This window comes from Lepidochelys kempii, chromosome 7 (genome assembly GCF_965140265.1).
Source record: "Lepidochelys kempii isolate rLepKem1 chromosome 7, rLepKem1.hap2, whole genome shotgun sequence".
Taxonomy (NCBI): domain Eukaryota; kingdom Metazoa; phylum Chordata; order Testudines; family Cheloniidae; genus Lepidochelys; species Lepidochelys kempii.
The window spans coordinates 120,308,160-120,322,202 of NC_133262.1; the positions used below are offsets into that span (position 1 = coordinate 120,308,160).

At 44.0% G+C, this 14,043-nt stretch overlaps 1 protein-coding gene across 6 annotated transcripts in view; it reads right to left on the minus strand.

The window, feature by feature from the left end:
- CFAP58 (cilia and flagella associated protein 58) overlaps positions 1-14,043 on the minus strand; it is a 450,792-nt gene that overhangs the window by 425,209 nt on the left and 11,540 nt on the right. For 5 of the 6 annotated variants that reach the window (XR_012160075.1, XM_073354431.1, XM_073354430.1 and 2 more), the window contains exons 3-9: positions 13,062-13,210; positions 11,425-11,581; positions 8,562-8,756; positions 6,661-6,798; positions 4,404-4,563; positions 2,740-2,822; positions 341-532 (exon numbers count right to left, since the gene is read on the minus strand). Coding sequence is in view for 5 of the 6 variants with exons in the window: in XM_073354431.1 (XP_073210532.1) it covers positions 341-532; positions 2,740-2,822; positions 4,404-4,563; positions 6,661-6,798; positions 8,562-8,756; positions 11,425-11,581; positions 13,062-13,210 (1,074 nt within the window). In the remaining variant the exon portion in view is untranslated. The remainder of the gene's footprint in view (positions 1-340; positions 533-2,739; positions 2,823-4,403; positions 4,564-6,660; positions 6,799-8,561; positions 8,757-11,424; positions 11,582-13,061; positions 13,211-14,043) is intronic. The other variant, XM_073354433.1, reaches the window with a different exon arrangement.

The following is a 14,043-nucleotide window of genomic DNA, read 5'->3' on the forward strand; positions in this document are numbered from 1 at the left end:
ATAGCAAGGCAGCAGAGCCAAAGAGAAGTTGGTTAAAAAGTCAGGAAAATCTGGCAGAGGATGGACATGGCCAAAATTATTTTTAACCACATGGAAGATAGGGGAGAAAAAGAAGATGCTAGCCTAGAACAGTGAACAAATGTACAAGACAGTCCTGAGTGCAACGATCTGCCTAAAACCCACAAGCTTTATTAAAATCTTTGTAAACTCTCTGCAGACCATTGCTCAGTCCTACCTATCAGCTAAATCTAGAATGTCAGGAACTGAATCTAGTCTCTTTCCAATTTTGAGGGGGAGAGAGAGAGATGGATGAATCGTGTGTACACAAATCATCTCATACCTTCTGGGTGAGTTCACTAGCTTCATTGATATAACGGTCTCTCTCTTTTTCCAGCTGGTAGATGATCTTCCTCTGCTTCTGAGCCTCATCCTTATAGTTCTGAATTTCTTCTTCCAAGTTCCTCTTGGACTGTTCATGGAGCTTCACCAGGTTCAGCTGCTTTTGAGTGACACTGGCAGCCTTTAGCAAGTTCTGCAAAAAGAATCCCAAAACAATATCCACCCATGTCTGTAACTCAGAATGCTGCACTGTACACACTATGTTAAACACTAGCTTGTGTCTGAGTGGGTTAGGAATGCCCTCGAGTCATTACACCTTATCAGATCCGCTAAATTAATGACACTCAGTCTCCAAATATGATCATGAGACTGTCTCCATGAGTCTGACAGTCACTAAAGCAGTGGTCCCCCAACTTTTTATGGCACGCCCACCCTTACTCGTAATGTGATCTGTCCATGCCATTCCCCAACCTCATCCCCCACCCTGGGCCAGGAACGGGACCATGGTCCAGGCCAGGGCCCAAGGCCGGAGCAAGAGCTGCAGCTGGGGCCACGGCTGGGAGCAGAGTCACACCCAGGGCCAGGAGTGGGGCCGAAGCCAGGAGCAGGGACAAGGCCAGAGGCCAAGGCTGGGAGCAGAACTGCAGCCAGTTCGTGGTGGGGGCTGAGGCTGGGGGTGGGGCTGGTGCCACAGCCAGGAAACTGGAATGGAGCCACAGCTAGGATGCAGTCGGGGCTGGCAGCTGGGGCCACGGTCAGGAGCGGAGGTGTGGCTGGGAGCCAGGGACTGAGGTTGGGGCCATGGCTGGGGGCAGGGCTGGGGCTGGGGCCGGAAGTGGAGCTAGGGCCAGGACCAGGAACAGAGCCACAGCCAGGAGGACCAGGAGCCAGAGCCGTATCTGGGGGCAAGGCCGGAGTACAACTGGGGGCAGAGCAGGGCTGGTTCCCAGCTGGCCCAGGCCCCGCTGCACCCCACCCCGAACGTTCCTCCGCATGCCCCTCTGGCAGGGAAAAAACCCACAGTTTGGGGATCACTGCATAAAGAATGAGGCAGAGCCCTGTGTTGGGCTATTTTTTTTAATCTCTGCTCCCATCCCACCTTGCAATACCCACTCCTGCCCACTCCCGCATTGTTTCTTACGGGTTTATCCCGCTCCCACCCAAACCTCAGATCCCACAAATCCCGCAAGAGAGACAGATTCCCCATGCTACTTAAAAAACAACAAAACAAAAATTAAAAAAAAACCCACCTCCGTTAATATATTATATACATAAAGGGAATTCGGACACAATTTTTACCACTAAAAGAATAAAACAAATCTTGCTTAAGCCATGTAAAAAAATACTTTAACTCCTGTTGTAATAGACACTAAATTTCTTTCTATTCCTTGCTTAAATTTAAGTATTAAAACCTTTATTTTATTTTTTTTTAAAGAAAAACTTTCTTTACCTTGCTGAAATTCTATTTATGACAAACTGACCAGAGATTTAGTGTTTTCCTGCAAATTACTGGAGTTTGAGTTTTTTTGCCACACAATTGTGGCCTCAACAAATTACATTTCACCCGCTCCCACTATTATGGCAGCAGATCCTGCGGGAGCTCCTAGTCCTGCTAGAGGGCTCTAGAATGAGGCAGTATTTTTGAATTGGAAGCTGGGCTACTGATGTTTGCATTACAGAAGGAATGGAGAGGGTTGTTCATAAGGGGGAATAATGAAGGCACTGGGGAACACCTTCCAATCCCATTTTCTAGTAACCAGGTTGAACCTGTAAACTGAGCAAGGTTGGCCTGCAAGTCATAGAAGGAGAATAAACAGGACACCAAGATCTCAGTTTAATCAAGTTACTTTTCTAACCTCACTTTAAAAAATCCTTCAAAATCCTTCAAAACTAAAGAATCAGTTTTTCACCCTCTTCAAAAGGTGACCCTGTAATAGACTCATTCAGGATGCAGAACAATGTTTAATTCTCAACCAAGTGAGAAACCTAAAGAATCACATTATAGAGTCAAATCTACCAAACTCAGTTTCAGAAAATGGTGGCAGGAGAGATCAGGGTTAAAAACAGACAAGGCTGTGATGCAGACAGATGGTGTGTTTTTTATTAGCACAGCCCTAATTTGACTAGATTAACATTAAACTCGATATGTTGTAGATACTACAAGCAGAGGAGTAATCAACTGCTTAGAATATCAAATAACACGTTTGCAATAAAGGCAAATGCACATAACACTTACAGTCCCCTGCTGTTTTATATGCTAATACTAAGAAGTCCCTTTTGTGTTCACAGATAGTAATGTTGTTTCAATTCATAGAAAGGGGGGGGAGCATGGTTTAAACTACAGACATCTCATATTCAAGGCAAGATATTTGTTTACCAGTGTTAGCAAAGCAAGCTCACCTTGTTTAATATGTCCCTTTCTCTCACCAGCTCATCTATGGCTTTCTTATCAATTTCTACCTGCTTTTTAGCAATCTCCAACTCTAAAAGCAAGGAAAAGATTATTAAACTCTGGGTTCAAACTGCATAGCTGGCAAAAACAAAGGTCTGTGGACTTTTTAAAAAGCTTTATTAATATTATATAAATGGAGATATAATTTATGACCTCCATTTGCAAATTCAGGTGCCTAAATTTAGGGATGTGAATCCATATTTAGGCACTAGTGGAGCATTAGGCCAAGATTTTCAAAAGGGACGAGTGATTTTGGGTGCCTCTGATTTTAATTTGAGACACTGTAAAGGAGCTGGATTTTCAGAAAATGCTATGCACTCTGAAAATCAGGTCATTTAAAGACATCTCAAGCTTGGCATCCAAACGGTGAGTCTCCTGAAATCACTAGTTCCTTTAGAAAATATTGGATTTAGATTTACAGAGTTGTTTTAGGTTTAGTAACAGCCGTGTTAGTCTGTATCCACAAAAAGAAAAGGAGTAATTGTGGCACCTTAGAGACTAACAAATTTATTTGAGCATAAGCTTTCATGAGCTACAGCTCACTTCATCGGATGCAATCCCTCTGGGTCAAATCCAGTCCTGGCATAAGGGCATAACTCCATTGGCTTCACTGAAGCTGCTCCCACTTAAGGCAATCTAGATTTGGCCCTTCATCCAAATACAAAGACGAATAAATCACTAACAAAATAAGTAAGAGGACATATGTGTCTGAACCAGAAATTGACATGCTGATATCGGAAAGGCTGAGATGCAGGCAATACAATGCACTGGAATGCATGAGAACAATCAAAGTTGCCAGGAGGTGCATTGTTATCTGTTGCCTTTCTCACCCATTCAAAGACAGAGCTGCATTTCCTGTGTCTTCCCCTCCATCCCAGCATGAGGCCTGATCCGATGAGGCAACAGCAGAATGGCTGTGAGACCCTTACCTTTCACAGTTGTGGAGATATGAATATGAAAGACAGCACGTCCCATACATACAGTCATATAAAATACTTCATGTCCCATATGTGCAGTCAGTTCAGTATACAACCTACAGTCTAGGCAGAGCACAGGGAAGCTTCTACTGAGGCAACATGTCCACACTAGGTATATAGCAGAATGGGCCTTTATATTTCAGCACTTCACTATAATTCAGTCTGTTGCACTGGAGTCATCTCCATACTGGTATCATTGTAGGCGCACAAAACTGCAGGGGCAAAAAAATGCCCTGCTTGTGTCTTCTTCCAATCTTCCCGCAGCCAGCAGCACAACGCCCTCTGCATCAGGGGCTGGTGCACCGACAATACAGGCTTGCACACAGACACACACAGTGAGGGTATTTCTTGGGGTGGGAAGGGTTACACCTGCCACACAAAGGGGCTGCAGATCTGGCCCATTATGTTTTCACCCAGCACATGCCGCAGTGTGTGAAAATTCCAAAGACCCAGGAGACATACGTAAGGGCATTATAGCCATAGTGCCGTGCCGCTCCCATTCATATGGTCCCATACTGGGCACCAAAGAGGCATGATCTTGACTTGGAACATACACTGAATGAACATTATAACAAACAACACAACAGGGCCAGCCCAACACAACAGTGGCAACACAACAGTGCTTTGATTCCTACCTCTCTCTAGTCCAGACATTTGGTTTTTAAGGGTATCCCTCTGGTATTCTGCTTCAACTTTTTGTTCCTCTGCAACACGCAGTTTTCTCTGGATAACTTCTCTCATCTTGGAGAGTTTTGAAATTTCATGACGCATCTGAGTCAGCTCATCCTCTCTCACCTGTGTAGAAACAGAAGGGAGAGCGGTTGAGAAGGACAATCCATTTAGAATCAACAAAAGGAAATACTTCTTTGCTTAGAATATAGTTTATGTACAGTACTCAGTGGCACAGGAGGCCACTAAGATAAATGCTGCGGCTGGATTTAGAGAAAGTCTGGAGAATTGCACCACTATTAAAATAATTTAAACAAAGTCAGCTGAGGCAATGAGAAAGGTAATCAAATCTCATGCTTCAGGGCATAAGAGAGATCAATAAAGAATTCCCAGCTGCAGTCCATGCACAGCACCTCACAACTGGCTCAACGGATTAGGTCTGAGTAGCCTTGCCTTTCATTGACACATCAGCTACTGGTGACTGATGGTCTGATCTGATTCTACATCCCTAAAAGCATGAATCTACAGCTTTAAAAACCAAATCTTTGAGTCCACATCACATTATGGAATCAGGAAGTGAAACTATTGATCCAAGACACTGCACTAAAATGTTGCCAATAGTGATCATTGCACAGTAGTGACTGCAACCAATCAATACATCAGAAATAATCCCCACACCTACTATGAAACAAATATAAAATTGCCCTGTAGTTGCATCAATGCCATCACATTTTAAGCCTTCCCAAATCACAGTGCACACTGCCCCATTCGCAGAATCAGTCACTACTAGGGACCTAATCCTGTGAGATGCAGATATCTCCTGTGAGGAACTGAGTGCACCCAAGTCCTACTGACAAAGACTGGACTTCAAGAAATTTGCAAACATTTACATCACTCGGTGCTGGGGTGCTTAGTACTATGCCAGAGGTGTTTGCACACTACAGGATCAGGCCCCCACCTACAGCACCTAGCATAATGGGGTCATGGCCCATGACTAGGGCACCCACAAGCAATACAAATAAATAATAACTGGACAGCACCTTAACAATGAATTTTCAGAAATCTGTGCTCATAATTTGATGAAGTTTTGAGCTCCAACTTCCACTGAAGTGAGGATCAGGCCCTTACACAGCTAATATCTGCCTTTGCACCCACCTTGAATCTTGTACTCAGTTCCCATTTGAACATGTTGTTTGTTAAATGTTATGCAAAGATGATACTGCTGGGAATAACAATTATGCTAGCTAACCAGGCAGAGTAATCAGGTTTTTCAATAGGTAATAAAAGTGCCCTTCCAGTGTGCACAGCAATGCAACAGAAAAACAAACTCCTACAGTGAAATCTCACTGGGGTTCCCGAACAGGCTCTTTATGTTACATTAGCTTTGGACAGATCTTCTAACACGTCTGTTGTCATTTGTTTTCATTGTTTTAACCAACAGTGCCCACTGCAAGAAAGCTTTCTATCAGCAACTGACTTCTTTTAATTAGCTGAATCAGTTGTACTTTACAAAAGTTTGATAACCTATTGCTTTTCTGTCCTGTTTTCCCATATAGCCAGTGTTGTAACTGCAGCCATGCTCTTGGCTGGGGGAGATCAGATTCAGCAGACATATAGTAATAATATCTACAGTGCCTTTTATTCCCAAAAGCTCTTGAAATGCTTTAAAAACTGTATGTAGCAGTCACTTTACCCACTGATGAAATGCAGCTACCTCTGACGTGGAGCAAAACAGCTGTTTAACAGTGCACAGCAACACAAGTTAACAGTTTAGGTCAGCAAGCAAACAACCACCTACTGAATTGTATTTAACTTCCCCAATTGATACCAAAGAGGAAATTTAAGTAGGCAGGTTGTACCTACATTGGAAGTTGGCTGGGGCAGTTATTATTCCTATATATTATTGGCTTCCAGCAACACTCACAATATGCTAATCACTATACAAACATAAAGGAAGGCACAGCCTCTCCCACAGAGGGCTTACAATCGAAAAAAAGACTTTGCCTTTGTGAAAAATATCATGAGGTCTTTAATGATCACAAGTACTCAGGACCTCAGTCTTATATCTCATCTGAAACAGCACAGTTTGTACTGGTAATAGACTGGGATGCTGGTATAGTTACTGACTCAGAGGGAAGAATGCCATCTACTGAATCACCAACACCAAATTCCCAACAGCAGAGGGATATATCTGATGCCATGCAAATATGAGCTGCTACTTACTTTCAGCTCCACTGTTTTCTGCTGGTTCTCCTGTGTTATTTGTTCAAAGGCCATGCTGTGCTGCTCGTTCTCTTGCTGGAGTTTAGAGTTTCTCGCTTGAAATTGCTCAAGTTCTTTGGCAGCTCTTTCATTCAGGATCTGTTAGATTATAAAACAATCCAGATAATTCTTTTAAATCTAATTCTAATGTATCTACATAGACAGACTGGCAGCACCTTGAGTCTCCCTGGGGGATCAGAGCTACTGAAGATTTTTCTCTTGATAGAAATTGTTCTTTATCCCTGATGAAATTATTAATGTGCTCAGAAATATGATAAATGTTCAACGGCTGAGAAAAATAATTCTAATGAATAACATAGCCAGCATAATTTTCTCTGGGAGCTTTGCAAGTCTCCCTCACAGGTGGTAGATAAATATTTTAATGCCTCTTTGCCATTTGGCAGGCATCACTTACCTAGCAACTCACTACAATCATTGCAAATGAATATGAGATTCAAATAATTTTAATCATCTGAGGGGCAGGGGAGCTCTATGTTTGCAAGCAAATCCTACATTAATATGCCTATAACACTTTATGGAGTGTGCAGTTTGCTGACATCATGGCACAGCTATTTTGACAGCTATGTTCAGCCAAAAGCCCAGAACAGCAGTTTCATGGTTCATACGGAGAACATATATTTCGATATTGGAGCTGCCAGACTTTTCTTCTGCATGATGGGACTTCCTCTGGCAGACACTACTTTATAAGTGAGGAAAGAACTATTATCATATTTTTCAGTTCAAGCTTCCATGTGTGGCAGATCAATATGCTGTTTAAAAAAAAAGGGTGTGTGGGGGATTCCTCACCCCCATTGCATGCTGGGAGAGAGAGAGAGATGGGAGGTGAGTGTAGTGACTTCTGCAGCACAGAAGAGCCAAGGACTCAGCTGTAATGACTATGAAGGGGATTCTTCATTGAAGCTGCTGTGGTTCCCTGACGATACAAACTAGTCGCAAAACACTGCTTTAGGACTTCGCCAGAAGACTGGTTTGAAAACAGTACTTGGTTAAAAAAATAAAAAGATTTAAGACAATGCTTCATGCTTCTCTAGAGACTTTTATAGTGTTTATGCAAACATTCATTAGCTAAACTTCACAGTAATTTTGAGAGGGAGGTAAGTGTAATTTTTCCCAGTTTTCAGATGGAGAAACCAAAGCACAGAGGTTTCCCAACACACCACAGCAAGTCTTTTGCAAAACTAGGAATATAATCTGAGTCCAGTCTGCTGCGCTGACCACTAAATCACACCAGCTTTGGGGTATTTGGTCCCAATCACTGTGGTCTTTGCAAGAAGACCCCTAAAAATCATCATCAACCAGGTGGAAAACCAAAGGCCTTTAAGAGTGAAAAAAATAACTTGTCCATAAGAAAAGGATAATATTGGACTGTCATGCATTACTATTTTAATTAGGATTTAAACATCAACACTGGTATTTTCAACACAGCCTAAGGGAGTTAGGCACTTGAATCCCAGTGAATTTCATTGGTATTTGGGCACCTAAATCCTTTAGGTTCCAATGTAAATACCAGTCTAACATATTAGCATAACTGAAGCAGAACATATCTGCATTCTGGCCAGAGTATAGAAAGTCTCCTTTTACCGTACATAACGATCCTGAGGCCATTTCTTGCCACAAAACTTTAGGCAGTACTCCTTGTTGATTTCACTGGGGGCTTCTGTTTAGCATGATATAGCCCCTCCAGTGACAAAGAGATCATCTTGACAATCTAATTGGTCTTCCCCATCCCTCATTCTATTATGAAAATGCTAAAAGAGCAAACTAATTTCTTCTGTGTCTGATATCGGACCCTGATACTATTCCAATTTTTGTGTTGCAGATAACAGAATCACGTACTGTACCTTCTGTTCCTTGAGCTGCTGTTCCAGTTTTAGGAGCTCCTCTTTGTTCTTCAGCACATGCTGCTGCAGTGCCTTTATTTCACTCTGCTTGTTGTCCATTTCCACTTGAATGTGTTTAAACTCCTTCTCCAGTTTGTCCTTCTTTCGAGACTCCCGGGATGCCTCATTCTGACGCATCTGGATTTCCTGCTGGAACTGCCATCACACAGTGACAAAGGAAAAAAAGAAGTTAGGGCCTTGCCTGTCTTTTATTCAAACAAATCAGGTACAGTTTCCCTTTATTCTTATTGTGCTTAGCTTTGAGACCCAGCAGCTTTTGTTTAATACTGCCTTCCACTGAATGGAATACGGAAGAACTGCTAAGAGGTAAACAGGCTCCCTCTTAGGAGAGCTATCTTTCTGGAACCCCCCAGATGATGAGCTCAAATTATTAATTACAAGGATTTCTTAGCCATCAATCACCATACCCTAAAAGCAGCCAGCCAGAAGGCTCTGATGGATTCAACAGAGCTGAGGATACCTACCACAGCTGAGAGTCACCTGTCACCCAAACACCATGATTTTGACCCTGAGGACTAACAGCAAGAACACTCCACTAGGGATCCATTGGGGCTTTTAGGATGTTTTCATTTGTAAGTTACCCCATCTGATCCTTGGTTTACAGTCACAACATTGAAACTAACTTGGGCTCCAAGCTGTGTTGCCGGGGCCATGGTTTTGCTTATTGTACCTCACCAAACAAGCCATTTTTATAAACATTTATTACACACAAGTAAACAGTAAAGAAGGAGGGGGAAGCCAGACCACCAGGGCAATGTTCATTGCAACATCTGCTCTTACTCCCAGCCTCTCTATAGAATCTTTTAAAGGGAAAAGCCCCTCACTTAACAGACGATAATGATGTCAACAAGCTTCTGCCTCCCTGGCCCAGCACCCCTCAGAGCCAGCAGGGGACAGGGAAGAGTCAGGATGGGCCGGTCCACCAGGGACCATTCTAACCAGCACAGAATAGAGCAGTCCTGTGCAGCTCCACCTGAGCTAAGGCCATGACTGCCTGTCCCTTCAGCTGCGCCAAGCATGAGCTAAGGATGGAGCCCTCTGTCTTGGGGTTGTGGCGCAGTTTCTGGGAGGGCCAAAGCGCACTCCATGGCACACACCCTGTCAGTGATGACCGTCAATGAGCAAACGGTTTAACCCTCTGGTTCTGTGAAGCATCCCAGCTTTTTTAAGGCTCCTTCCTTCTAGCCCCACTGATTCTCCCCTCCCTCTCTGGGGCCCTTCCCTAGTCCTCCAGTGTTTCCCTCCCTTTGATAAGCTCACAGCCCACTCCCTCCCAATAGCCTCCAACAGACCTGGGCTCTCTCCCTGCTTAAGGTCGGCAACAGTAGACAACAGCTCCTCTTCCCAACGACCACTGCCATCCCATGAAGATCTCATCATGTGACCTAGCAGCTCGGATGGACTACTTGTTGAGCCACAGCTACTCTAATTTCAGATTTCATGGCTCTGTGCCTCAGAGGCAACGTGTGGCCCAGGAACACATGATTTGGATTTGCTAGAGTCTAGATAAAAGGTTGCCAGAAGTGAAGTGCTTCTGGGACCCACTTCCTTTGGACGATCCCACTGAAGGGCCCAAGGGCAGGTTGCACAGAGTGGACTGTGACTATGGTGAGAGCAGAGAAACAATGGGAACTGATTCCTTGAAGAGTAAAATATAGCTGTAAGTCTAAGGGCTGGGGAAGGTCTTCCCCAGTAAATGTCTGAAAACTAAATGCAGTGTGGAAAGATTTCAGCAGCAGTACAAGTGCGATGGCTGTCTCTCGCTCTCATTCATTTCCCCTCTCTGTAGCAGGGCTGTCTCCCCACATCCTTGTCAGAGCAGCACAGATACCCAGTTTTCCCCTGCTTTATATCATCTACTCTCTGCTCAGGAAGCGAGAAACCAGGACTTGATATGGAACCCAGGTGTCCCACATGGCAGTGCAGGGCATGACCCCAGACCTGCTTTACTGTTTGTGCCTGACAAGAAGCCCTGGTGCTAGCTAGAAGGTTATCTCCACCTCTCTTTGTTTTTCCACTCTTTATTTCAGGTCTCTCCTTCTTGCCTCCTCTTCCTTCTGCTGTCTCTTTCTCCCCTCCAAATCACACTCATATTATTTTCTTTCACCTCTCCTTCCCCTATTGAATCTCTCCTTTCTGCATCTGGGAGCCTCCCACCATCCCCTGACCTCCTGCTCTCTCCCCATTTACATGTCCTCTTACACATTCCCAGCCTTCTACACCTCCAGCAGGCTTCTGTAGTAAGAGGAACATATTCACAGTATGATAACCTTCACAGATAGGAAACCTCCTGCAGACACGGAAGCTTCAAATGCAGGAGGGGACAGCCTCAAAGCAAGAGGAAACTACAACTCAGATAGAAAAGGAGTACTTGTGGCACCTTAGAGACTAACAAATTTATTTGAGCATAAGCTTTCATGAGCTACAGCTCACTTCATCGGATAAGCTTATGCTCAAATAAATTTGTTAGTCTCTAAGGTGCCACAAGTACTCCTTTTCTTTTTGCGAATATAGACTAACACGGCTGCTACTCTGAAATATGACTCAGATATCTCCTTCAAATGCAGGAGATTTGGCAGCTCTGGAAGGAGTCAATAGTTGACAAACTGCTTTGCAAAGAAAATAGCGGAGAAATAAGGCAAAGGATAAAAAGCACTGATGAGGAAATCCTCGGCGAGCCTCCTGAAAAGGTTTGGGATGTGAAATGGCAGGTAGCAGCATAGTAGTTAATGGAGATCAATTGCAAAGGTGGGGAATGGTTCAGGACAAAGACGACTTTTGCAACCTGGTGAGCTGCACAGACCTGAGCAATGCTTTCTTCCGCCTCATTTTTTGCCCTCTCTGTTTCCTGCTGTTGCTCTGTAGTTTGGATTAGACTTTCACGTAATTTCACAACCTCTGACAAGAGCTGGTCTCGCTCCTTTGTTACTTCTTCTTTAAACCTCAGCAAATCCCGGATACTGGAAGAAAGGAAATAATAGTCAAGCAATGTCGCAGTCCCCTTTGGGTTCTCTCGGATACCAGAACAAGCTGTTTTGTCATGATTGGGAGTTTAAAAGTCACATTTCATTTTGAACTCCTTTTGAATTAGTCCACTGCAGCTGTCCATCAAATACATGAGCTACCTACTATATTCATTAAAGAGTCGTGATCAAGGCAGATGAACACAAAATTTAACCTACCACTCCATAAATCATGCTGTCTTTATTTTCACTGCCCTCTTGGGTCTAAAAATCCCAGCAATTCCCCAAAACAAGAGTTGTAACAACAGATAAACATTCCAGCTACTCCACCCTGTGCCCCTTGGAAAGTCTTTCAGCCACCTCCTTTTTGCACTATTTTCCAGGGTCCCTGCACTGCTGTGTCCATTCTCTTTGCAATCCATCTGGCTGGGGCGGCTGTACTGATGAGGTCTTGCTGCTGCACAAGTCATAAATAAATAACACTCCCTGATCTGATGAGCTAGCAATCAAACTATTCCTGGTCTCTCTTCGTATTATGGCAGCACCTAGACGCCGCAACTGAAATCAGAGCGTCACTGTGCTAGGCACTGCATAAATGCAAAGTAAGAGACAATCCCTGCCTTGAAAAGTTTACCGCATAAATATACAAGACAGATAATGGATGGGAGAACACAGAGAGCGACAAAAGCAACTTCCCCAAGATCATCCAGCAGGCCTGTGGCAGAGCCGGGAATAGAATCCAGGTCTCCCAACTTCCAGTCTCTAGTCCAGGGGTGGCCAAACCATGGCTCGCAAGCCACATGAGGCTCTTTTACAGTTAAAGTTCGGCTCATGGAGCCCCCACCGGCCCCCATTCTCCATCTACCAGACTGTGGGGGGAGCTTGGAACTTCAGTCCTGCGGCAGGGTGGTAGGGCTAGGGGCTTCCGCCTAGCAGGGAGTGGGAGCTCAGGGCTGAAGCCCCGAGCCCTAGAAGGCACCTGCCGCAAGGTAGAAGCCCCAAGCCCCGGCAGGTATACCCTGCCGTGCTGAAGCCCCAAGCTTCGGTAGGAGCATCCCAGCTCTCAAATTTTAAAGATTGTCATATGCGGCTCGGAGGGTCAGTAAGTTTGGCCACCCCAGTGGACCACGCTGCCATCATGAGTGCAAACATTTGCAGGATCAGCTCTCAAAATCAGTCAGAGATCAGACAAGACAGGCTGGCAGATCCTAGGACATTTTCATCTGATCTCTCTGGGCCTGATCCAACACCCACTGAACTCAATGGGCCTGATTTTCTGTTGTCCTGTGCTTTGCATGGTCATTTGCACCAGTGAAAAGTGAGTGCAAAGTGGAAGTAAAACACTACTATTTTGATTTACACTCACCTTGCATTGGTGTAAGTGACTATACAAAGTGCATGGCAATGGAGAACCAGCCCCACTGAGTTCAATGGGCATTGGATCAGGCTCGCTCTCTCCTTCATGGAGATAACTTACTTGTGCTCTTGACCCAGTGATAATCCAGATCCTTGCTCCACTAATTTAGTCAGGTTCATAATTTCCTCTTTCAATGAGAGAATGGTTTCCTTTGCTTTCTGCTCCTTGTCATAGGCTGCATCTACCATTTTCCAGGCTTTTTCAATCTCCTGGGAACATCATGGGAAAACAGTTTAACAAATTAAATTGGATTCAGAATGTTTTGTCTTGGTTAATTAATAATACAGGTTTTGGTGTTTTTTCATATTTAGATATATATCAGTTTTCTCCTTCCATGGACTATTCACTGTGGCCAGTGCATATTATACTAGGTCAGTCAAGCACTATCTATTTAAAATCAATTGAGGATCTGGTCCATTTTCTCTAATAGACACACTGGGCTTAACATTTGCAACTCTTGTTGTAGGATTTGGTTGCGTGACTCCCACTGAAGCCAATGGGAGTTTTATGGCCAAAAACTCACTCAACTCTCTGAGACTTCATGTCTTAAGGGACATTAAAAAAATCATATTTCTGTCTTAAAATGTTTCATCTACTCTAGTTACAAGTAATACCTAAAATCATTATAACTGAGATTAGAGGAGGGGAAAAAAGACTTTTTTTCCAGTTTACTTTGTGCATTTGTTGACAATACTGTCGCAGTTCAGGGCAACTGCACCTGTATTCCCCCTCCATCGTCCCTCAAGGCCATCCAATCCCTGTCACAGAGACTATTTTCACAAAGTCACTTTAGCTGTTTCCCATGTAGAGAGTTAGTGAGGCCCTGCTTCAGCAAAGCACTTGAGCGTATGCCTAACTTTAAGCCCATACGTAATCCTATTGACTTCATATGTCTTAGTTTAAGCCGTATTTAGAGCTGTGGTGGAACTACTTTGTGCTTACATTTAGGTGGATTGTCATAACTATAAAGGGAAGGGTAACCACCTTTCCGTAGACAGTGCTGTAAAATCCCTCCTGGCCAGAGGCAAAACCCTTTCACCAG